Below are 24,367 nucleotides of genomic sequence, written 5' to 3' on the forward strand. Positions count from 1 at the left end.
TAAAGTAACCAGGTACATATGTAACCAGGTACACATGAAACCAGGTACCAAAAAATAATAAAACAGCTTAACAAAAAAAAAAAACACAGCAATAACAATAAAACAAACACAAAACAGAATTTAAGATTATGCAAATTAACTACAAATCTACAAGAACCCAGATACACAACCATAAAAAAAATTAAAAAAATAGAATCCACATGTAACCAGGTACACATGTAACCAGGTACAAAAAAAAAAAAACAGTTTAACAACAAAAGAAAACACAACAATAACTATAAAACAAACACAAAACAGAATTGAACATTATACAAATTAACTACAAAACTACAAGAAACCAAATACACAACCATAAAAAAATAAAACAAACAGAATCCACCCAATGTGAAACACAACAACAGAAACATAAACAGATGAACAATTTTATATTATAATAATTAAAAAAATAAACACATACCACAACATGTTTAGTCTCATGAGAATCATCTCCAGCATCCTTACTACCAGATGCACACGAATCCTTCGCCTGTTTAACAGTGGAAGGCGATTTACTTGTCTTCCTTGCAACAGAGGAAGGGGATTTACTCTCTTCCTTGCAACAGACTTCAAATGTGTAATGTTACTCCTTCGAGGAAGAATCTCGCAAATATCATCCCCTACATTCTTCGATTCATCCTCTACTATACCAGAAATTTTCTTCTCCGAACCAGAAACACCACCGCATTCACCACAGTGATCCATCACACAAATTCGAGCAAGAGAAATATCAATGCACTGCATAAAAAAAAACAAACAACACAAATGAAAAAAGAAAAACAGATATACACATATATAGAGCACAAATTACAAATAACTACCCATAAACTTCCCAAATAATAAACTGATCAAAAACTGACAAAAACCCCACTAAAAAACTAACGATAAAATCGTGCACCAAATATAAAAACCGTCATTAACACAGATTAAAAAACAACCACCCACGACAGAAAAATATATAATACAAAGCAAAATTAACAATCAATTTACATTAAAAAAAAAATAAATAAATAAACCCTGAAACCGGGTACTCACCGATACGAAAACACCACAAAGAGGCACAAATCCACAACGAGAAACTTATAAAAATCCTAAGAAAAAGAAAAAAAAAGAAGAAATCAACACAAAAAACCAAATGCTGAAAGAAAGAAAAAATTTGAACCAAACGATATATAAAAAACGTGATACTGAAGCAAACGGAAAAAGACATACCTGAAACTAGGTACTCACCGAGACGAAACACACGCACAGAGGGCAGAAAATCGACAACAAAGAACTCAAATAAACCCTAACACAAGAACGAAAACTAAGAACACAAATCACCACTGAAGAAAACGTGATACTTAATAAAATATACTAATAAAATTCAGAAAACGTGAAGAAGATAAAAACGTGATAGAGGCTGGGTACTCAAGTACCTGCATGCATACTGGGAATTGATTTCCTTACAAAAAAAAATTCAAAAATAAAATAATAAAAAAAACACATAAAATGACTAAAAAGCCCTCACAAAAATACACATAAATGCATAATAAACCACTACTGAATTAAAATTTTCTTACAAAAATGTTTACCAAAATAATAAAAATAATAATAAAAATAAAAAGACAAAAATTTACTCATAAAAATACCCCTATAGAAAAAAAAAACGTATACAAAAAAATATGGGATATAAAAGCAATATTTTGATAAATATGGGAAAACAAAACCCATAAAAAAGGAAAACAACAAAAAAAACCATAAAAAATACACAAAAAAAAAAAAAGCCATGTATATCAAATTTTAATGAATTTTCCCATATTTCATGTAAATTCCTCCTTTAAAAATTTAAAAAAAAAAAGCCTTTTTTATAATGTTTTTTATCATCTTTTCACGGTTATTTGAGTTTATTTTCATTTTACAAAAGTACGATTTTCTATTACAAAAATACCAACCTATGAGATCATAATGAACTTGGATGATCATGTTAACAACAGTAGATAATTAAACCTTAGAATTCCAGAAAAATGAAGCTTAAAGATTGGACATTTAAAGTTGGAGTGATATTCGTTGTCGTAGGAATATTAGTTAACTCAAAATAGAAGAGCCACATTATGTTATAACGAATAGAATGTATAGTACAAGTATTGATCTATATATGTATAACTATAAATATACAACATAAATAGAATAAAGAGAAGGAAAAAAAACAAAATATGTAGTAGTAGGGAGAGACATGTTGAGAACTCGAAGTTTAATGCTTCCTCCTTTACAACATTATTATGCATATCCATCATTTTCAATGATAACTCAAACACTCGAACTATTCTAATGTAGAGTAAAGATTATTATTTTATCATTAATCACGGAGTTGAAAATGGTGACAGTGAAATAAAATGATAAAGAAAGTGAATGTGGATGTTTTATTCTATTTATTATGAAATGAATTGTTGATGAATTAATGGTTTTCTTCCTCTTTCTAATAGTAGAGTATTAGTAGTCACAAAACATTCCATAAGACAAGCACGAGGCTTGGCATTTGGCAAAAATGGTGTTTGGTAGATAAATATAAGAAAGACTGTATATATATATATATATATGGTCACATTAATTTTTCATTATACAACAAAAATAATGTGAGTAGTTGGATGGATTTTGCCAGTTTGTCAATGTTGATAGTAACAAAAATCAGTTTTGTAATGAAAGAAGCAAAATCAACCATCTTAATCTTATTTGTGTTCTCATAATAATCTGAGTTACTGTAATTTTTTTTGAATGATTAGACAATAATGACGACTGCCACTGAATCAAACATCTTAGTTTTATGTAATTCCTAAGCCTTGACACGGACTTGACGATTCGGTCCATGCTGATCCGGTAGCACCAACCCCAGTCCTCGTCTCCTTTGGTTCGCCACAACAGATTTATACTCACCCGAATTCCCACCTAAAATTCTGGGCTCAGAGTTGCCATGGATGATCTCCAGAACTTCAGGCTGCCCATTAATGCACCCCTTAGACATACCCACATCAATACGAATTGCCCGACCCTCGCAGGCGCCATTAATCCCCGTCTGTTGGATCGTGTGCCCCATGATCATCCTTTTCGCCCCCGGAATCGTCGCCAGAACATGTTCCAGCGTCGAACAGTCGCACATCTCCGCCGCCTCGTGCGAGAATCTCCTCAGCCAAACCACCGCATCCCTACTTCGACAGTACGACGGCGATGGAGCCTCTTTCCCTTTCCACCCATTGATCCAATTCCTCACCTCCTCGTTCATCTCCTCCAGACCCGGCTTCGCGACGTGCTCCGGCAAAAGCCCGCCGTGGACGAATACAGACTCCCCAACGACCACCACTGTCACGTTCTGTGATAGGAAACGAGCCGATATCGGACCCGATGGCCTCAGCGCGGCGATTCTTGCTCTAAACCCATCGCAGTATTCTTTTCTGACTTTTCTGAAACCCATTGGGATTCCCTCAAATGGGTCTTCTGGGTTTTCCAAATTCTCGCAAAGGGTTTTCATTTGGTTCCCAACTCGGTACCATTCGGCCCAGTTTTCGAACTCCTTCACACCCTTTTTGGTCACGAATCGGAAATCTCCCTCCACGTTCATAATCTCGTGGTTACCGTTCATGGAGATTATGGTACCGCCGGACCTGGCGGCTTCTCGCTTCAGCTTCTCGATGTAGTAAAGAATTTTAATCTCGTTGTCGCCGCGGTCGAGGACGTCACCGATCTGAACCACCATGGTTGACCCTCCGATCCATTTATCGGACTCGTCGACCAGACCCGCCAGCCTCAGTGATTGCCTGGTCTTCTCGAAGTCACCATGGACGTCTCCGACGGCGATGAGTCGGTCAGCGGCGGGATATCGGGTCTGCAGAGGAGTCGAATGGGAATGAGGGTTGGGGTCCGGTAAGAGGAAGAGACCACTGACGGAGAAGTCAACGAATGTGTCAACGAAAGAGGAGAGCATAGCTGGGATTTGTTTGCAGAGCGAGTCGTCTCCCTTGTGGACCTCCATTGTTGCATAATAATTCTAAGTGTTGAACTTGAATGGTCTTAAAGAGACAACTAAGCCAGTTTTCGGAGGGGTGGCTATCTTTCTTTTTTGCGCGTTTTTGACTGTCTTTGATGATGCTCTATTTAGCCCACGCGAGCATATAGCGCGTGTACATACATTAAAACTAGAAAGAAAGACACGTTTTTTATTTATTTTTTTCCAAAAAGAAGGCAAAAGCAAAAACCCTTCTTCCTTTAAACCCTAATAATCTAACAAGAGTCTCTCTCTCTGAAAAAGAAAAAAGAAGAAGAAGATGGATCATATAGCGGCAGCGGAAGAGCAAATAATCACAGAGAAGATTAAGCAGAAGCTGAATGAGGTCAATTTGGCAGCGCAGGCACATCTCTCTCCCATTCAGGACCATGTCAATTTCACCCTTCAGGTGGCTCACTCACCCCTTTCACCTCCTCATATATGATATATTTATACACTTATTGTTATAATGGTGGTTTTTGTTGGTTCCATTCTGTTTTGTATTTGGAAGAAGATTGTGTTTTGGGCTCTGGGATTGTCTTCAAATTTTAAAGTATTTGATGTAATTGTATACAGCAAGCCTACTTCAAATGTGCATACGAGTGCTTTGATAGAAGAAGAAAGCAAGAAGAGATAAGCAATTGTGTCGAGTATTGTAGTGTTCCTGTCGTTACTGCTCAACAGAGAGTTGAGAATGAGATGGCTAGGTTTCAAGTAAGACTAACATTTCTTCTTCTTCTTCTTCTTCTTTTTTAAATGAAAATTACTAGCTTTATTCTTTTTGATGAAGCGTCTCCGTCTATTGTAATTGTTCGACATTAGTGCACACAATAATCTGGCTATGGCTATGGCTATGACTATGGCTATGCCTTTTATGCAGGGTGGTTTTGCTCATTTATGGGGTGTTTTGTAGTAGTGCAATACAAGTTCCACCCTTTCAAGTTTTAATATTTATCTATATTTTAAATTGGAATTGAAACTAAAAATTGGCTTTTCAGCTTTTTGTTTTGTTTTTAATCTAATTTTATTTTACGAATGACTTCCTATTATTCCTACTGTTTGTTAATAAAATAAAGTAAGATCTTTTTCTTTTCAAATGAAAATGAAAATGATAGATTGTTTCTGAACTGATTCTAGTTTTAGGGGAGAGGATACTGCAATACATAACCATTTAGCCAGTGAACTTATTCATCTATTTGATGAAATGAAGCTTCTTTCTCTATTATTGTCCGAGTTAAGTACACATAACATAATCATATATGGCTATGGCCTATGCCTGTGGGTGGTCTTGCCGATATTATGAATGTTTGTAGAACACATGTGATGAGATATAATACAAGTTCCACTCTTTCATGTTTCAATTTTTGCAAGTGTTGATCCTAGTGAGTAATGATGTCCATTTGTTTTTTGTACATGATAAAATAAAGGAGAGGTTGAACAGAGCTTTGATGGTGTGCCAAGACAAGTTTGAGACAGCCAAGTCACAACAAGTGAAAAGCAATGCGCTGAAGGATTTGGAGTCATGTGTGGAGCAGTCGACCCAGGACAGCATCAAAACCCTACCCTTTCTTGCTGACAAATTGAGAGCTTCATTTTCAGCCAACAAGTGATTAGCCAAAGGTAGAACAATACCTACAGCCTGTTTTTTTTCTTTCTCTTTTGGCTGAATTGAGTGAGTGGTTTTGCTATAGATCATAAGATTTAGCCGGTAATTTAAATTCTTTTATGTGCCCCTTTCTGAGGTGAGCTCTGAGGATTTGAAAATAATTCATGTCAAACCAAAGCTACTTACTTGAATTAGAATATGCTTGCTTGTTTGTAACAAGTGAGGAACTTGTCTAAGTTCATCTTACTGAATGCCATTCTAATAAATTCTTTTGATGGTTCTGTTTTGCACCCCATGAATATGAATTACTTCCTCCAAACATAATCCACTCGTATGTTTGTGTTATTATGTTATTAGATTAGAAAGGAGTATACATAGGTGTAATGACTGACTCTTTCTTCTTGTTTTTGCTCTCACTAGCTCATCTCTACCTCCCACACAGCATTTCATGTACAAACAAATAAACCCAAGCACAACTCATATATACTCAAGTAGTGGCTTGATTTGTACTTGGTTAACTGGTAAATTACACGAATAAATCTAATCATTAATGACTATAAATAATCTTATTATTGGACCCACTGACTCTAACTTAGAGGGGTTGGGGCCGAATATGATTGGGTTTTTCGGAAATGGGCTTTTTGGTTGAGTTGGGCCATCTGTGTGTTCATTTACGATCATAACTAAGAAAAGATATATTTACAAATGAAAAAAAGAAGAATCTGGTTTCATAAATTACCAACCCCAACCAACGCCGCATGCGTTAATTGTTGGATTAGTATATTACCACTACCAGTACTAGCATAGAGCTAGCTCTTCTTTCTGCCATTTTTTATAGTTAATATATAAATTTAGTATTATATCTTATGAGGAAGTAATCTACACTTTAGTAGACATCTCTACTTTACGGCCATTAGCGCACTGTGCTTTATGTATCTATCTATCTTATCTATGTGATTAAAAATATAATAACATATATTTCATTGCTGATGGTGGTGGTGTTGTGCTGTGTTTACTTAATCTTTTGGGAACCTTTTCCAAAGTTAGATGTCAAGTAGTCAAGCTTTGAAGTAATTGGATGGTCGGTGCTTTAATATTAATTTAACACCGATCACGTATGTGCCAATTAAAAATAGTACTATTTATATACGATCATATGCTATGATCAGTTGTCACCCATGTGAAGATAATATTTGTTAGTTTCACCTAATAAATCCATCTCTACGAGTATTTAGCTTAATTAGTTTTGTTATTTTGTTGTGATTGTCAAGTTTCGAAGCACCGAGTGTTATTTTATATTTTGGTGATAGGGATTTCGGGCAGATTTTGTTTGTTATTGATATTAATAATTAGTTACGTTTACGTTTTGTATCATTTTAATAATTAATGTCAGTTTGCAAAATAATTTTTGTTTTTTTTTTAACGGAAACAAAATAATCTTTGTTATTGATTGTATCAGATAGGATGTTGAATGCTTCTGAAAAGTCATTATATTAAGAATTATCAAAAGAGACTGATCGAAAGTGTCCAACAAAAATGTTATTTTGGCCAAAATCAATAGGTATATATATAAAATGAATTGTTATAGGTGCTACAATCTAGCATGAATGATGACAGAAGTGTTATGAGCCCCTATAATAAAGAATTTGCCGGTGGGTAACTCAGGTGGGGGGAGCAAAGCAAGCTTGGTGCCAACTAGGGCGGCGTCATCGGCAGTGTGGGTGCCCTTGCCCCGAGTCATGGAGGTCTGAGTGTAGCCTGGACAAAAGCAATTGGCGCTCAGCCCTTTCCCCTTGTACCGCTTGGCCAATATCCGGGTGTAAGCATTCATTGCCAGCTTTGACACCGCGTAGTCCGTCCACAGCTCCGGCCACCCTCGGCTCCTCCACCTTCCGCTCTTGACGTCTTCTAGAAACCATCTCACCACTCCCTCCACCTCCTCTTCCGTCACATCTTCCTTCTCCAATATCTTTCTTATACCAGGGTTTCTCAACTTCTGCATATGCATAATGCATGCATGCCCATCATATTAATATCATATATTGAATTTAGTTATATTCACACACACACACACATATATATATATATATACACGTATAATAATGTTAGTTTACGTACGTTAATAGAGCCAAGTCTGGAGGAGATGTTAAGTAAACGAAAAGTGGTGGGAGAAGAGAGACGGAACAAGGGGAAGAGGGCCTCTGTCAGTAACTTGGCTCCGTAGAAATTGGTTTTAATCACTGTCTCTGCATGTTCTACTGAGTTCTCTCCAATGTCGTTGAAAGACACTGCTGCGTTGTTTACCTATATATATAAATATACACATAGATACATACATAACTATATCAATATATACATATATCAACTGAGACAGATCATAACATATACATATATATATATATGTAAAGAGATATAGTTTCTGTCTAAGCTTGCGTTGAATTACTTGATCTCAATATATTGCTCAATCATATGATATATTATTATAATCGGGACAGGACAGCTTCTCTTTTTGCTTAAAATATAATAAAGTAATGAGGAGGCAATATGAATAATTTACGTGATGTCAACTTGAACTATGTATATATATATATAATTAATATTTTTTTTCTGAATGTCGTCTATTCTTATTAGAGTATTTGAAGACTAAATATTTATATAAATATATATATATATATTATTCTAATCATACTTGACAATTCTTTAAGCATGCACCCTCGTGCATGAACCTATATTATTCATATTTTACTATTATAAATATGTTATCATGTGAAACTCTATCATCATTTATTACAACATAGCTAAATAAAATAGTTTCCTACAATAATTTGGTCATGAAAAGTTGAATCAGTAATATCTATCTGCAGTGGTAGAAGTATAACATAGTTGAAATTTATGGATGGAGAGAGAGAGGTCTAACTGAGATTTAAATTCATTTGTCAACATCGATATTTACAATAATCTTAATGAGTAGCCACAGGTTAAGTAGTATATCATTTTTAATTTTATTTCCCCTTTTGGGCAGATCGTTGGAGAATCTGTTACTTGCAAGTATTTGAAAAATGTAATAGTTCAGATACATGTACATTTATGTTTCCAAGCCCCTAATTAAAAAAAAAAACAAATTCGAACTCCTTTTTGTGAGAAAAGGTATAGTAACACTAAGCTATGCCTATAAACACAATAAAAACAAAATTATTAATCACATGCATTTGATACTTTTGTAATTAAGTCATTTAATTCTTCCAAAGCATTAAATTCAAAGATCTGCAAATCACATATCTATTTATATATTATGATATTCCAGCTCACCCCCAAAAAGATTAAAGTTTAGATATGAAAGTTATACGAGGTATTTTGAGGTGCTACTGTTGACTATATCAAATATAAGAAATGGCTCTCTAATACCAGATCCATTGATCACCTTAATTATTCTCTGTTTTTTTAGTAATTAATAATTAAGCACTCAATAATGCTAATATTTTATCAGTCATCTAAAATCATGCATAACTTTTGCCCCTAGGTACATTTTCTGTTTTTAACATTTGGAAAAATTATAACACAATTTTGTTTATATAATAGTGGACATTATAGTTATAGTAAACATCCTGCCAATTTTTGAGTAATTCCGAATAATTTGCACTGCCGAAATCAAAGTTCAAATAATATATTTTCTATGTATATAAAAAATCCTAGATAAAACTAGATACTCGTACAACTGATTATTTGAATTTTAATTTTAGCACGCTAAATTATTTATAATTATTTGATGTCTACTATAACTTTAATGTCAACATCCTAAAAAAAAAAATTAGGTTATAATTAATGGATGAGTTTTTATATATATAAATTTATATAGGATGAGTTTTCAAAAGTTATATTTTTCATAATAGTCATATTAAACAAAATGTATTATTATTATTATTAGTTTTAGATATTAATTACTATAATTTATGAAATATTTTAAGTAAATTATTACCCAATTATATTGAAGTAAATATTGAGAAATACAAACAGCACATATGTAGTAAAGGGAATTTTTGCGGTGAGGATTAGAAAGGTAAGAAAGCCACATAATAAAATTTCCAAAAAGAAGAAGACAAGATATGAATAAAGTAGAAGAAAAAACGAAATGATATGGATATGGGTGCCGTGCGGTGCGGTGAAGTGGAGTGAAAAAGATAAAGAGCTGTAAAAGTTAAAAGTAAAGAAAAGAGTTGTTAACTTAGTTGACATAAATGACTTGTTCGTTTTGCAGAGAAAGATGTACATACAAGGTTATTGTGACAAGATAATTAATGATAATAGTAATAAGATAAGAAATAGCAAGTGTAAGTCAATTGACATATATGACTTGGTCGTTTTGCAGAGAAATAAATATATTGAAAACGATTATTATGAGAAAATAATGAATAATAATAATAATTAAGAGATAATGTTGTTGTTGTTGTTGTTGTTGTGTGTACTTACAAGAATGTCCAAGACTCCAAAATGTTGCTTGAAAGAGGAGACAAAAGAAGCTATGGAAGAAGGGTCTGAAACATCCAAACAGAGGCAGTGAACATTATCCATTGATTCTCCCAACTCCCTTCTCAGCTGCTCTATGGCCTTTCTCCCTTTCTCTTCGTCCCTCGCTGTCAGCACCACACTCACTCCCATCTCCGCCAGCCTCTTCACCATCGCATACCCAATTCCCTTGTTCCCTCCTGTCACTATCCCCACCGTCTCACTAGACCACCACCTACTATTATTATTACTACTACATATGTTAGAACAACAAGAATAAGATTGATTACTACTACTACTACTACCAATACTTTATATATATACCTACCTGGCTAAGGTTGTTGTTGGAGATTGGCTACTTTTTAGATCAGAAGAAGAAGAAGAAGGGAGAGAGATGATCTCAGCTTGTTTGGATTCCATTTGTAAGGTTTTGTTTGTTTCGAGCGGAAGAGATCAGATCAGACCAGATCAGAGAAGAGAAAGAAGATGGCACCGTTTTTATTGGGCTTTGCCATCTGAAGAACCCCTCTCCGGTTTTCTATATTTATAACATCAATAAAAACAAATACCCCTTTAATAATATTATTATTTATTAATAATAATACAAGGCAAGTGTGAACTGGGAAGAGGGGGATTCAGAATAAAATACAAAATTTATATCATGAAATTTATTAGAGTAGAATAGTCACTGGATGGGTACTGTGGGAACATAAACAACTATGTTCACTTTCATTATTCAAATTTTTAAGAAATAAGAAATTTATATATATACATACATATAAGTTAATAATAATAAAGTATACATAGATGGAGTGAATGTAAAATTAATAAATTAAACCAGAGTTGTTCTTATAGTGGAGTTGCTTTGCCTGCCTGCTTGCTTGGACTCCATACAGTGAAGTGGCTTGTTGTGGCTGTATGTCATGCTTAAAAAGCTACCTAGCTACCTTTCTACAACAAGAGTTTCTATAAATGTATAATATATACATGTATACATAATTGCATAATCAAATTAAACTATATTAAATCATAGCACCAAACCAAGCAAACTCTAGTTTAACTCATACCATGTAAATGTGACCACTCATATCATATTCATATCATGTATAACTAGCTAGCTGCCTATGGCCAGAGGTCTAGCCTAGGATTATGGGAGGGATGGGGGGACCTCTATCCCATCCTCTTCTCAAATACTATATACATATATAGCAAAACGAAAATATATATATTTATAACCATGTGAACCCATTATTGCTGAGCCATCAGCCTCACATTTTCTTATTCAATTAATATTTATTAAACTTGTTTGTAGCAAGCCAATCTTGGAAATTTTCTGTCTGCTTGAAATCAAAAGTCTGTCACTTGTTTTATTTTTCTTCCATTTGAACCCATTATTGTTGATAAATTACTAGACATGTTTACCATTTTTATTTTTATTTTAAATAATTTTGGGTGGTGGTGGTTGTGGGGTATAAACAATGTAATTGAATCAAAAGCATTAGACATAAGTTGTGGATGCTAGGCAATGCATTGATCCATCCAACCTAAAAAATGATTCTTGGTTCCTAAAAATCTACTAGTCATAGGGACCACTCCACATACAATTTAATTTATTACCTCTTTTTTCAGAACCCAAATAAGAAAGGAGAAAAAAATGAGCAGTCAAATTTGGATTTGAGCAGATGGGTAAAATATTTATAAAAATAAAAGATCAAGAAGAGCTTAGCAACCAGCCATTCACGGCAGTGGAAATAATAATAATAATAATAATAATAATAATAATAATAATGTCATTATTAAGAATTTGGCTTTATTCTTTCACAGTCCATATGCTAAGCTATGACAAACTTCTGTCTTTGAAAATTCAATACCATTTCATACTCAAATTATGAAATGCTGTAAAAGTCCAAAACTCTCTTCTAGTCACCGCAATCTCCAATTATTGGAAGAAGAAAAAAATATTAAGAAAAGCTAAGAAATTAAATATACAAGGAAAATGAGAATAATAACTTATGAAGCTCCTCATCATATCACCATCATGCCTCAGGTTGCATCTTCTCACATTCTTCTCGAATTGATTGGAAAAGAACAGAGGACAGATATCGTTCGCCAAAACTTGGAAACACCACCTGCAAGTGCAACATATCATCATCATCATCATTCAAATTCTAACATCAAACAAAAGCATTTAATATTACTGTTTCTTTTTTATATTGCTTCACATGAAACACATGCTAACCATCATCCAGTCTACTACAATAAAAAAAATTACTGGCAGAAAATCAAACCACCAATTAAACATATGTAAACTAAACAAATATTGACTCCACCAAAATGTAGAACCTCTACTCTACTCTACAGTAGTGTATAAACAATGTAAATACTAAATAGTATTGTGGGTGTTCTAGAACGAATAATGGCGGGAAAAACAAACCAAAGATGCCAAACCAAACCAAACCAAACCAAAAAAGGGGAAAAGGAAAAGGGTGAGAAAAACATTAAAGAAGTAGGTCTTTTTCAGGTTGGCCAGTCAAGTCTCACAGGCTAGACTTTGGTTAGTGCACATGGGACAGTACAAAAATCACTTCATGTGGTAGGCATGTCCACTTAGAAAAATAAATTGTTCAATTTTTGTAAGGTAGAAATTATAAAGCGGATATTCCTCTTCTATCAGTAATAGTACAATGGTCTCCACTTATGCAAATACATTTTAGAGTGCATTATATTTGCTTGGCTTCATTTGAATAGGAATGATGAGTAGAGATGACATACAGCTATTAGCTTCCCGGCATTTTCAGGTCTCTTTCCAACCTTGATTGCAGCAGCTGCTGCTGCTCCAGAAGAAATTCCAACCTGGTGCAGATTAAAGATCAATTAAAAACAAAAAATTATTACTTCATACAAATTAGAGAATTAGAAACAATATATATATATATATATATAAATGAAGCATAAAGGTAGTTGGAAAAATAGAATTCACTTATTTTTCTCTAGTAATAATGGTTAGAACTTCAGTGTTTTAAAGTTTGTGCAACAGACTTCTATACACTATGGAAAAGATAAATCAATTTTATTGAAATTATAAAAAAAAAAGTACAAACCAACAAGCCCTCTTGGAGTGCTAATTGCTTGGCAGTTTCAACAGCTTCATCACTGGATATCTGTCAATGACGAAATTCAAAATTTGTGAGGATTGAGATTTGATAGAACAATACACTCAGAAAGAACTTCAGATTCATAGTAAAAAAGTTAACAATGGTCTAGTTACCATTAGCTGACTTTGCCAGCTTAACCATGATATATAGTAGCTTTCAAAATATAGACTGAATTCTATAAAGAGAAAACATATAATCAAATAACTGAATACATATATATTGGGGGAAAAAAATCAAACCTCTATTATTTCATCAATGACATCTTGATCGAGATTCCTAGGTATAAATCCAGCGCCAATTCCTTGAATCTTGTGAGGACCTGCATTTAATTGCAACAGATAAATAAATAACTAAACACAAGTTTTTTTAAACAAAACACTAAAGACAAGTGAATGGCTATTATATAAAATTGGAGACTAATTTTTTTATTGAAATAAGTTCTCTGAAAGGTCAATGTGTATGCTTACCAGGTTTTCCCCCAGATAATATGTTGCTTTCAGTGGGTTCTATACCAATAACCTGATAAATGATGGTCATATGATGTCACAACAATGGAAAGAGAAGTAAAAAGAAGACTTGAAAAAGATGAATCTTTTCTAAATTTTCTTTGTAAATAGTTTTGCAGGGGGTGATAAGTTTCTAAGTCAAATTTTTAACTGGAGAGCATTTGTGGATGTGCCCATAATAAAAAACCAATAAGATGTAATTTTGCATTACCTTCACATTTGGATTTTGCTCTTTGAGGAACTTGCCAACCCCGGTAATGGTTCCTCCAGTTCCGATTCCACCGACAAATATGTCCACCTTTCCTCTTGTGTCTTCCCAAATCTCAGGACCAGTTGTCTCATAGTGTACCTGCATACAAAGCACAAGTCGAAGTGACACACTGCAAGCCTATAATCACTATAAGAAAAACATCAAAATCCTCTAAAAATAACCAAACAATTTTCTGGATTAATTTTTTAATTGAGGAACTCAGAGAAGGTTGAGTGGAAAATTAAGATCATAACCAAGATGAGTAATGTTAACACTAGTGGCTCGTTTGGTGCATAGGATTAGATAGGATTATAGTATTGGATTGGTATCGGGATAATTTAATGCTAACTAAATATTATATTAATTTTAAAGTTTAAATTATTAAAATATTGATATTTTAATTCATTTTTCAATTATTTTAATTTAGAAAAGAATAGAAAAATAATATAGGTGGGGTCCACTAATATTAGAATGTACAACTGTGGCACGACCCACTAGTATTGGAACTAGTAAAAAGTGATCCCACCACTTTTTGAGTGTGGGATAAATAATCTCACACTTTTGGTTGGGATAAAATTATCCCACACAAATGGGATTATTTTGGGAGAGGTGGATTATTAACCTTCGTCCCAAGTGGCAACAAACATGTCATAAGGATAAACCAAAGGGGGTGTCATCTCTTTCCTAGGATCCAGGTTCAAGATTATTTTCACAGTTTATGATTTCCATGATCTCTTTAACAACATACATAGGTAATTTATTTTTCAATGTAGTAGATGAATAGCAAAAAAGACAAACTAACTGTAAACCTTTTGTGCAGAAGGCATAGATATTGATTTTTGAAATTTGACATTGGTAAATATTGTAACTCCAATCAATTATACACGAAGTATAAAATGCATATACAGCAATATCGTTACAAGACAATAATGTAGTGACATAAACCAACATAAGAGACCACAAACCTTGGGATTGGCAGGATTGTCAAATTGTTGAAGCATATATGCGTTGGGTGTGCTATTCACTATTTCTTCAGCTTTCTGAACTGCCCCTTTCATGCCCTTAGCTGAATCAGTCAGAATAAGCTCAGCCCCAAATGCTTTCAAAAGAACTCTTCTTTCCATACTCATTGATGCAGGCATCGTTAATATGAGTTTATATCCTTTCGAGGCAGCAATAAATGCAAGACCGATACCAGTGTTTCCACTTGTGGGTTCCACTAGAATACTCTATAAATTGGAGAAATGAAGGAACTAAGTTAAATCATTGCAGACACTACTAGCAAAAGCAATTTTCACAAAATGAAGAACAAAAACAAAAAATCTTTGCATATTGAGAGTTCACATCAGTCATCCATTCTTTTTCCTATCCATTTAAAGAGAAGAAGAGCATTACAAAAACAAGGGAGGAAAAGACAGTTAAGTTTACATAATTCTCCTCAACTGTAAATAAAAATAACTAGATCAAACCCTAAGTCAATCAACCTAAAAGCTTGGGATAAGATTCATTTGTAAGCAAGCACATTCTACAAAGTGTTCTAATCTGTTGCAAGCAAAATAATGCCAAGTTTTTATGCAAACTGTTCAGGCACTAGCATTCGAAATAACAGGGTCATGTCACATTTAGAACACTGTAGTGCAAGGCAGCATGACATTAATAACATGCATTGGTCAAGAGATACCATTCCCCCATAAATATTGAGCCAATGTGTCCAACTGCATATCTGCCTAAACCCTAAAACACTCAAGCGGCAGATCTGCCTAATTTATTAGCATATTAGACACTTGCAATTTCCATATATGAGCTATATACACCATCAATTACCTTCCCAGGCGTTATAAGTCCTTTTTGCTCAGCATCAGTAATCATACTGTTACCTATTCTGCAGACAACATATAAAAACAAGTTTATGAGATTCAAACAAGATAATAGGTTTCAGATTCCGGACACATGTCTACATAACATAAATGAGTTCAGAACATCCATATCCTTAGCTTGGAAAATCATATATTTGGTTCTCATATAAATATATATATATATATATTTAAACACCAAAAGTTTCCTGCAGTACAAAAAAAAATTGTGACTGACATGACATCCATAGTTTCCTCACCTGTCCTTGACACTGCAACATGGCTCCATAATCTCAAGTTTGGCAGCAATGTTTGCAACAGATCCCTTCACAATATTATTCAGGTAAACCATGGGAGTTTTCCCAATAAGCTGCATTACCAAAAGAAGCTCATTAACACCACCAGAGTTGTGCAGGAGCGAGAGTAATAATACTTGCACCCTTGCAACTTCGATTGTGGTTCTTTCAATGTTAAATTTTAAGTTTTGCAGGATGAAACAATCGAAACAATGAACAGTTCGAAACTATAATAGAATGGAAATAACTCTCTTTTCTGTTCTTTTCATTTCTTCCTTGAAAAGCGCAGTACAAAAAATGGTAAGAACTGCTCGGTGACAGTTAGATGATATAATAATCGTACAACTGTCGTGAAAAGTGTTGACCATACCATGGTTCGCTCGAAACACCCCCCACCCCAATAAAAATCACAAATAGTCAAAACGAACACTACACGAAAGACTACTCCTTTTCATTTTGATTTTTTTTTTTTAAATACTAATTTATCAAATTGCCTATCCATAATCTCTACAAATCCATAAAGTTTTGCTTTTTTTCTCAGGATAATGAAAGAAGAGGTAGGTCAGAGTAGAAGGTATGACCTGAGTAACATCTTCGGCAATGTTAAGACCCTCAAGCTCAGTTTGTGGTTTCAGGGAAACGGCTTTGCAGACAATGGAGGAACCGGGGAAAAGCTTTCTGGGCCTGTTGGTAAACCTCAGAGCCGCAAATCCCTGTTTCGGAACGAACGAAGTGACTGCACAGAGCTCGGATTTGGTGCTTCCCAAACACGCCGTTGATGGATTGATTAGAGAAGCTGAACCCATTTTTCGTTTTTCTGGTTTTTTTTTTTAGGGAGAAAAAACAGAGATAGTATAGAAGAGGAGAGTGTTAAAGTTAAGATTATTATGGCCTGGGCTAGTCCTGTGGGTACGGTTCTTATGGGTGCAGTTCGTTTTCTTAGTCCTGTGACTTCTGGAATTGCTTAAGCAATCACTTTCTGCCATCTGGCGGAAACGATTACATCTGCTACCGTTGACATTTTAAGCTTATTATTATGCACAAATTAGTATTTGAGATAACATAAAAATCAAAACTTTGGTCCATGTTCAATGAACCAGTGTTACCAATCAATCTTGTAATGACTAGCTTTGACTAGTTATTATGACTATTCGCTCTTTGTTAGTCTATACATTCTTTCGTTGCTAACATCCTCCCCCTATTTTCATTCTTATTCAATCCCTTTCTCCCAAAACATATATTAGAGTATTTTTTATAATTTTTTTAATGGTGTTATTCATTGTAGTTACAATACATATCTAATAAATTTTTAAAAAATTCTAGATAATTTACAATATCAAAAACATATTTGTATTTTTTCGAATACACATGTTAAACCAGAATATTAATAAATATCATGAACTATGATTTCAACACTGTAAATTATTCAAAAAATTTCAAAAATTTATAAAAAAAAAATATTGCAACTACAACGACGTTTTGAAAAAATTGGAAAAGAATACTCCAACATTTGTTTTGGGATGTGGAGATTGATTAAGTGATTAAAATAGTAGATTGACCATAACACTCATCTTTTTCTTTTTAATATGCACAATTACTCATGAACATAAAAAGGAAAGAATTACAAAATATTAAACTCAACCAATCCAATTAGAAAAAATATATATTAAATTTAAATAATTAGATTTTAATTAAAACAGATCGATGGCAGATGATATTGTCAAAATACAATTAATAACTGATCCAATCCAATTACATATATATTAAAATAATTATAATATTTTTTTTTTGGCAATAATAACTTTATTGAAAATAATCAAAAAGTCGTACAACCTAGAAACTAAACATTCCTAAGAAAGGAGAGGATGTCATCTAACCAAACAAGTTGTTTATCCATCCGAAGAGCATGCACACTGTTGACGCGGTTCTTCGCCAACAGGTAATTAAGAAAATAAGAGAAAGAGATCAGTGCTTAATAATGAACCGAAATAGATAAATGATCTTAAAATGGACTGATGACACAACTACGTTTTTAGGTGGTTCAAAGGTTAAAATCCTTCTACTCCACCAGCCAATATTATTGCTATGTGTCTGGTATTCTTTACAGGGTATTTCCTTACACAATAGAATCCAACCATTTGCAACTCTCAGGGTCTCCATATTTATAGGAGAGGGCACCTGGGAGTTGGTAAGGAGGGTCATCCCGTGACCCTCTTACCCATCATGTCACTTCTGTGACATTCATGATTAATTCCTAAAACCTGACAAATGAAGTGTGGTCTAATCAACAGGTAAGGGGGATAATGGGCCGCACGGCCCAACCCAGTCGTGGGTGCCTGAATACGCACGTTCATGCTGCGTGTCCGAGAATTCACGGATGTATCAAACACGTGATGTCTGATATATGCACGTTTACATTGCGTGGTTGACTTTATAAGGGGTCACGGCTTCCACCTCCAGCTTGTGCCCCGAGCTGGACGCCTTTCTGACCTGCGGTCTTTATCTTCCTGTCTCGGGCCTTAAATAATCTTGGCGAACCTTTGGTTACCTCGAGCTAAAGAGGTAGGACCTGACGACAGCAGCTCCGGTCATGTGGTATCCACGTGGCTGATATAATTAGGCCATATCTCAGCTCGCTAATAGCCCGTGGAAAATCAGGGCGTACATTTGCCCCCCAAGCCCCTGCTCATGGTACACGACGTCGTTTAGGGCCACAGTAGGGGCTTTTAGGCTTCTCCATGGACTCTCCATATTCCACATTTTACACAGGCGCCGAATACGTGGAACATCGTGGTTGGTGACGGTACGTCTTCCTAGAACCGCATTAAATGGCCTAGTCTATACTCAGCCGTCGTTTCGCCTTTCGAGTGGAGAGCCTCGGATCCCACATCAGGGCGATCCAACGGCTCTCCTCTCATGACCTTTCACATATATAAAAGGGGTGGCCACCTTACGCATGGGCCACCCATTTATTTGAAAATTTTCTGAATTTCCCTTCTTCTTCTCTCTTCTCATCCTAAAAAAACCATCTTTTTCTCCCGGTTACCGTTCCCAGCATTCCAGAAGATCAGGCGCAAGGGTTCCTTTGAGGTTTTGGAACCAGTCACTCCATCAAGGCCCCAACCCAGACGATCCCTCCATCTCTCCCACAGCAAAATACTTCGTAAGTTTTCTAACTGTGCACGCTTTAATTTTTTTTTTCACTATAGCTTAGGTAAATAGTTCCTGTAGCTGCATGCAAGGTTTTGTTGGTTTTTTGTGGGTATGAAGGGTGTAGGCTTTTAGATTAGGGTGTCGCTTGTAGAAGAAAACCATTTAGGAGCATGGCTCATAGGGTGCAGTTTCTGGGGAAACCTTCTGGGTAGATTTTTGGGTATGCTTGTTCAAAATATTCAGCATTTTGGGTGCAAAACCGGGTAGCTTAGGGGACACGCTTCACAGGCGATTTTGCACCTCTTGCCTACTGAAACTTTCCTTCCAAGGCAAACTTTTATCCTGACCCTCCTGACACACGAATTCCGAGTAATCGGGGATCTGTTGGGAGCACAGGCGCGTGTTCATAGAACCACGTGGTCTCACTCTCCACGGGTTGAGCTTACCTCAGCCCGTGCAAAGGAAACACTCCAGATTCTTTCTTATGCTTAGGTTGTCCTTTCTGAAATTTCTTCTTTTGTTCGCTAGGCGACCAGATGGGACCCAAGAAGAACGCTCCCAAGAAGACCGCAGGCAACTCGTCCTCCCAATAGTCCAAAGGAAAGGAGGTGATGACAGACTCCCCAATCCCCGTCTTTGGGCCGGCCGTGGAGCGGGAGCTAGAGGTGGCGCCCGATGCTTTTTTCGAGGCCGAGAGGATCGTCTCGAAGATCACCGACCAGGGGAGAATGAATAAAATATTCCTCTCCCACAACATCGAGCTGGGGAGGGGCGCCCTGATCGCCCGACCTCCCCTAGAAGGTGAGCGGAGTTGCGCGCCGCTCGACGAGGAATATGCGGCTTGGAGTGACGAGCACTTCAAGGCTAGGGCCTTCCTCCCGCTGGACCAATATTTCGCCGACTTCCTCAACTATGTGAAGTTGGCTCCTTTCCAGCTTCCCCCCAACTCCTACCGTTTGTTGGCGGGGTTGAGATATCTGTTCTTGAAACAGGAGTAGGAGGTCCGCACTCCGGCAGATATCTTATATTTTTTCTGCCTCAAGGCGAGCCCGGAGCAGCGAGGGCGAGGCGATGGGTTCTACTACCTGACCCGTTTCCCAAACACGGCTGCGGTCATTGAGCTGCCTAGCCACCCCAACGACTTCAAAGACCAGTTCTTTATGTCCAAGGGGTTTCGCAACTGCGAACTGCACTACTTCAATCGTCCTCGTAAGTACCTTTTACCCTTAGCTCGTAAGTTAAGTATTGATTAGCCCTCCCTTTATCCATTTCTGACTTAGAATAATTCTGCAGCCATTTTCGCGAGGACAGACAAGTCTGTGATCCTCGGGAGTCAGTATGAGACGCTGGCGGGTCTCCCCCCAGTGAAAAGGACTATCGCCAGCTCGTGACAGACGAGACGATGCTGGCATGCAAACTGATCTCCCCGGGCCAGACTTTGAACCTAAGGAGACCGCGGGGGCCTCCCCCTGCTCGCGAGATAAGGCCCATTCCCAAGGAGGAGGCCGAGGAAGGAGGACGAGGTGCCCCTCGTGAGGCAGAAGAGGGTGCGGGAGGTCGCCCAAGAAGCTAACATGGAGAGGGCCCAGTCCGGGGCAGCAGCTGGCCCCTCCGGCCAAGGTAACCCATATCTATTTAGGGGCTTAGATAGGGCCACCGCAGACCCCCGGCTAGCTAGGTTCAATCCCAACCATCCCGTCCAACGCCATCAAAGTGACCCAAACCTTGACATAACCCTGCTCCATTGCGTCGACCGGCTTGTGCTGGATTACGAAAGTAGCCGCCCTAGGGGTACCGTAGTCGTAGACAACACCCTATCCTTTAGGTCGGCCTTATTTGAGGAGTATGGGACCAACCTTCGGTCATGGCCCTCGCTCCGGGAGGGTATCGTAGCTCCGGGTCTTAGGCAGTACGTAGAAGAGTCTAGTCCTGAGCCAGTCTCGGACCCAGAACCCGTGCCAGCCCGCGAAGTCATTGTCTTAGATTCCCCCGCAGAAGCTCCGGGGCCGATGGTCGTGACCATAGATTCCTCTTCTAGCTCGGGGGGTAGGATCCCTTATGATATATGTTTTTGAATTCTGTTTTCTCTTTATCCTTGTTGTTCTTGCATAAATGCTAACTTGTATACTAATGTTGCCTTTGTTTTGCCATAAGAGATTTCTCAGCCCGGGAACAAGGATTTGCGAGCTAGGTTCACCGGAGGGAACTCCTCCGCCGAGACCTCCGGGCCCATGGTGAAGAAGCTCCGGGTGGCAAAGAAGGCCGCTGGGACATCAACCAAGTCCCCTGCAATGGGGAAAGACCAGACCCCAGCTGCCCTGGCCAAGGTACCTCCACCTCCTGCAGCAATGGAGAAGAGAAGATGCCCCTGCCCCCTCCACGAGCTCCCACCTTCGTTCGGGATATGGAGATGGAGCCCGGGGCTTTGGCAGCTGCCGCCACCGAGGTGCGCATTCTGGTGGACCCCCAGGCCTTGGAGAAAATTTCTGATGTCTTTCGGGGGACGGTGTACGAGACGGCGACCTACACCGTCGACCACTACTACAGGGCCACTGAAAGGGACTTGCGGGCAATCGAGACAAGGAGCCCGGAGAGCGTAATGGAGTCTTCACTGGGAATGGCTCTAACGGTAAGCTGGCTTTGCTCTTTTATACTTTGGTTACCATGCTTTGCCTTGTCTCTTTTTTTTTTCTAAGGCAGTTGCCTCTTTGTTTTGTAGGGCACTCTGACTCTTCACCGAAGCATATCCAGGTCTAAGGCTCAGCTCGAGGACATGAGGGGCGAGCACCAGGCAGTTTTGGCCGCCCATCAAACGACCTTTGCTGCCCTGTAGGCGGCCCAACAGCAGGAAAAAGAGGCCAAGGATGCCTTGGCAGCCGCGCAGGCTGAGCTGGACGCAGCCCGTCCTAAGCTTCAAGAGGTCGAGGCTACCAAGGCCGCCCTTGCTGCCGCGGTGGCCGAGTTGGACTCTGCGAAGACTGGAGCCGAGGAGGCCAAAGCTGCCTTGGCAGCGGAGAAGGCAGCTTCCAGCTCCGCCATGGAGGACATGCTCTACCATTGTTGGGTCTTCAACTCGGACAGCGACTTCTCCTTTTAAGGAGCGGACTGGTAGGACTTCCGGGAAAGGTTCAAAGCTCGCCTTCAACAAGAGGCGCCTTCTGAGACTGGGGAGGCCTCCACAGTGGCCGAGCAGGAGGGCGAGATAGCGACCTCCACGGAGCAGCCCGGTGGAGCCTAGGGCCTTTCATTTTTTCTTTTTACATATATATTTTGTTTTTGTAACTTTGTATGAGGTTTTTTCACCTCGAGACATTTGGTTTTAGCCAATTTTTGATTCTATGCACCTTAGTTTGCTTTTATTTTCCGTGGTGCCATGATTGATACTCTTATATTTTTCTGGGAAAAACATATTAACCAATCTTGATCCAATTTTTAAGACAAATCCTGGTTGAATCTCAGACCTTGCTTTAAAAACTTAGTTCGCGTTAATTCTTTGACTAATATCTTGTGCTTTTTAAGAAAAACACTGATTAATCAATTTGAATCAACTTCTAAGTTTTAGGACCTGGTTATGTCCAGGACGTTATTTTGAAAACTTAGTTCGCGTTAATTCTTTGACTAATGTCTTGTGCTTTTTAAGAAAAACACTGATTAATCAATTTGAATCAACTTCTAAGTTTTAGGACCTGGTTATGTCCAGGACATTATTTTGAAAACTTAGTTCGTGTTAATTCTTTGACTAATGTCTTGTGCTTTTTAAGAAAAACACTGATTAATCAATTTAAATCAACTTCTAAGTTTTAGGACCTGGTTATATCCAGGATAGGACTTAGTTTGTGTTAATCCTTCATCAATATGTCATGTTTTTTAAGAAAAACATCGACCAATCGATTTGAATCAACTTCTAAGTCTTTAAGGCGACCTGGTTATATTAGCCAGGTACCATATGCCCCCCAAGTAATTAGGAAAGGGTCTATCGTGGTTACTTGAGATTACATTTGCAAATATACACAATAATGAAAGAAGATTTAATTCTCATTGCTTAATACATAAGAAATGGCCTTTCTGAGTAAGCCTCACAAGGGTGTCATTGATAATACTTCTTCAAGTGGATGGCGTTCCAAGCTCGTGGGACCGCTTCTCCATTAAGCCGGGCTAACTTGTAGGTTCCTTCCTTTATGACCTCGACTATTTGAAAAGGCCCTTCCCAGTTCGGTCCCAGTACTCCATCTTTGGGATCCTTGCTGGCTAAGAAGACTCTCCTGAGGACCAGGTCGCCAATGCTAAAAGCGCGTTTTCGGACCCTTGAGTTGAAATAACGCGTAATTTTTTGCTAGTAATGTGCGAGCTGGAGCTGTGACTCTTCTCACCTTTCATCAATCAGGTCGAGGGATGAGCAAAGTAGTTCATGATTGCGATCCTGGTCATATGCCTAGACTCTATGAGAATATACCTTTAACTCAACATGAAGGACCGCCTCGCTCCCAAAAGCCAGGGAGAAAGGAGTATGCCCCGTAGAGGTTCGATGCGAGGTCCGGTATGCCCACAGTACCTGAGGGAGCTGTTCTGGCCAGAACCCTTTGGCTTCGTCCAACCTCTTCTTAAGGCTCGCCTTTAGCGTCTTATTGACAGCCTCGACCTAACCGTTCGCCTGAGGATAGGCCACGAAGGATAAACTTTTCATGATGTCGTACCTTTCACAAAATTCGGTGAAGAGATCGCTGTCGAACTGAGTCTCATTATCGGATACGATTTTCTTCGGCAGCCCGAACCGGCAGATAATGCTCTTGACTACGAATTCGAGGACTTTCTTGGAGGTGATCGTTGCCAAAGGCTCTACCTCAGCCCACTTTGTGAAGTAGTCGATAGCCACCACGGCGTAGCGGACCCCGCCCTTTCCAGTAGGGAGGGCGCCAACCAAGTCGATTCCCCAAACTGCAAATGGCCATGGGGAGGAGATCATCTTCAGCTCGACTGGGGGAGCTCGGGCA

At 37.8% G+C, this 24,367-nt stretch overlaps 4 protein-coding genes across 11 annotated transcripts; 1 reads left to right on the top strand and 3 right to left on the bottom strand.

Moving 5' to 3' along the window:
* Positions 1-2,707: 2,707 nt before the first annotated feature.
* Positions 2,708-4,113, bottom strand: LOC133796557 (shewanella-like protein phosphatase 2). The gene has a single exon (XM_062234124.1). It carries the CDS (start codon positions 4,040-4,042, stop codon positions 2,849-2,851), a length of 1,194 nt encoding a protein of 397 aa, XP_062090108.1. The 5' UTR covers positions 4,043-4,113; the 3' UTR covers positions 2,708-2,848.
* Positions 4,114-4,120: 7 nt separating this feature from the next.
* Positions 4,121-5,955, top strand: LOC133796560 (uncharacterized). Its single transcript, XM_062234135.1, has 3 exons — positions 4,121-4,463; positions 4,631-4,768; positions 5,482-5,955. The coding sequence occupies exons 1-3, from the start codon at positions 4,335-4,337 to the stop codon at positions 5,662-5,664; spliced, it is 450 nt and encodes a 149-aa protein (XP_062090119.1). The 5' UTR covers positions 4,121-4,334; the 3' UTR covers positions 5,665-5,955.
* Positions 5,956-7,132: 1,177 nt separating this feature from the next.
* On the bottom strand, positions 7,133-11,382 carry LOC133796559 (short-chain dehydrogenase/reductase 2b). Of its 8 annotated transcripts, none has more exons than XM_062234128.1 (5): positions 11,231-11,382; positions 10,492-10,701; positions 10,128-10,413; positions 7,779-7,964; positions 7,133-7,656 (listed from the first exon to the last, which is right to left on the bottom strand). In XM_062234128.1, exons 2-5 carry the CDS (start codon positions 10,581-10,583, stop codon positions 7,252-7,254), a joined length of 969 nt encoding a protein of 322 aa, XP_062090112.1. In that variant the 5' UTR covers positions 10,584-10,701; positions 11,231-11,382; the 3' UTR covers positions 7,133-7,251. The 8 variants fall into 8 exon arrangements, with proteins under 8 accessions (XP_062090112.1, XP_062090111.1, XP_062090115.1 ...); XM_062234127.1 differs by having other exon boundaries at positions 10,492-11,114; positions 11,231-11,246; XM_062234131.1 differs by lacking the exon at positions 11,231-11,382 and adding an exon at positions 11,037-11,213.
* A 542-nt stretch (positions 11,383-11,924) lies between these two features.
* LOC133796558 (cysteine synthase) lies at positions 11,925-17,111 on the bottom strand. The gene is made up of 10 exons (XM_062234125.1): positions 16,805-17,111; positions 16,188-16,297; positions 15,899-15,956; positions 15,040-15,303; positions 14,036-14,173; positions 13,786-13,837; positions 13,558-13,637; positions 13,265-13,324; positions 12,936-13,016; positions 11,925-12,292 (listed from the first exon to the last, which is right to left on the bottom strand). Exons 1-10 carry the CDS (start codon positions 17,027-17,029, stop codon positions 12,200-12,202), a joined length of 1,161 nt encoding a protein of 386 aa, XP_062090109.1. The 5' UTR covers positions 17,030-17,111; the 3' UTR covers positions 11,925-12,199.
* Positions 17,112-24,367: the final 7,256 nt, after the last annotated feature.

The sequence above is a fragment of the Humulus lupulus genome, chromosome 8, assembly GCF_963169125.1.
Source record: "Humulus lupulus chromosome 8, drHumLupu1.1, whole genome shotgun sequence".
Taxonomy (NCBI): domain Eukaryota; kingdom Viridiplantae; phylum Streptophyta; class Magnoliopsida; order Rosales; family Cannabaceae; genus Humulus; species Humulus lupulus.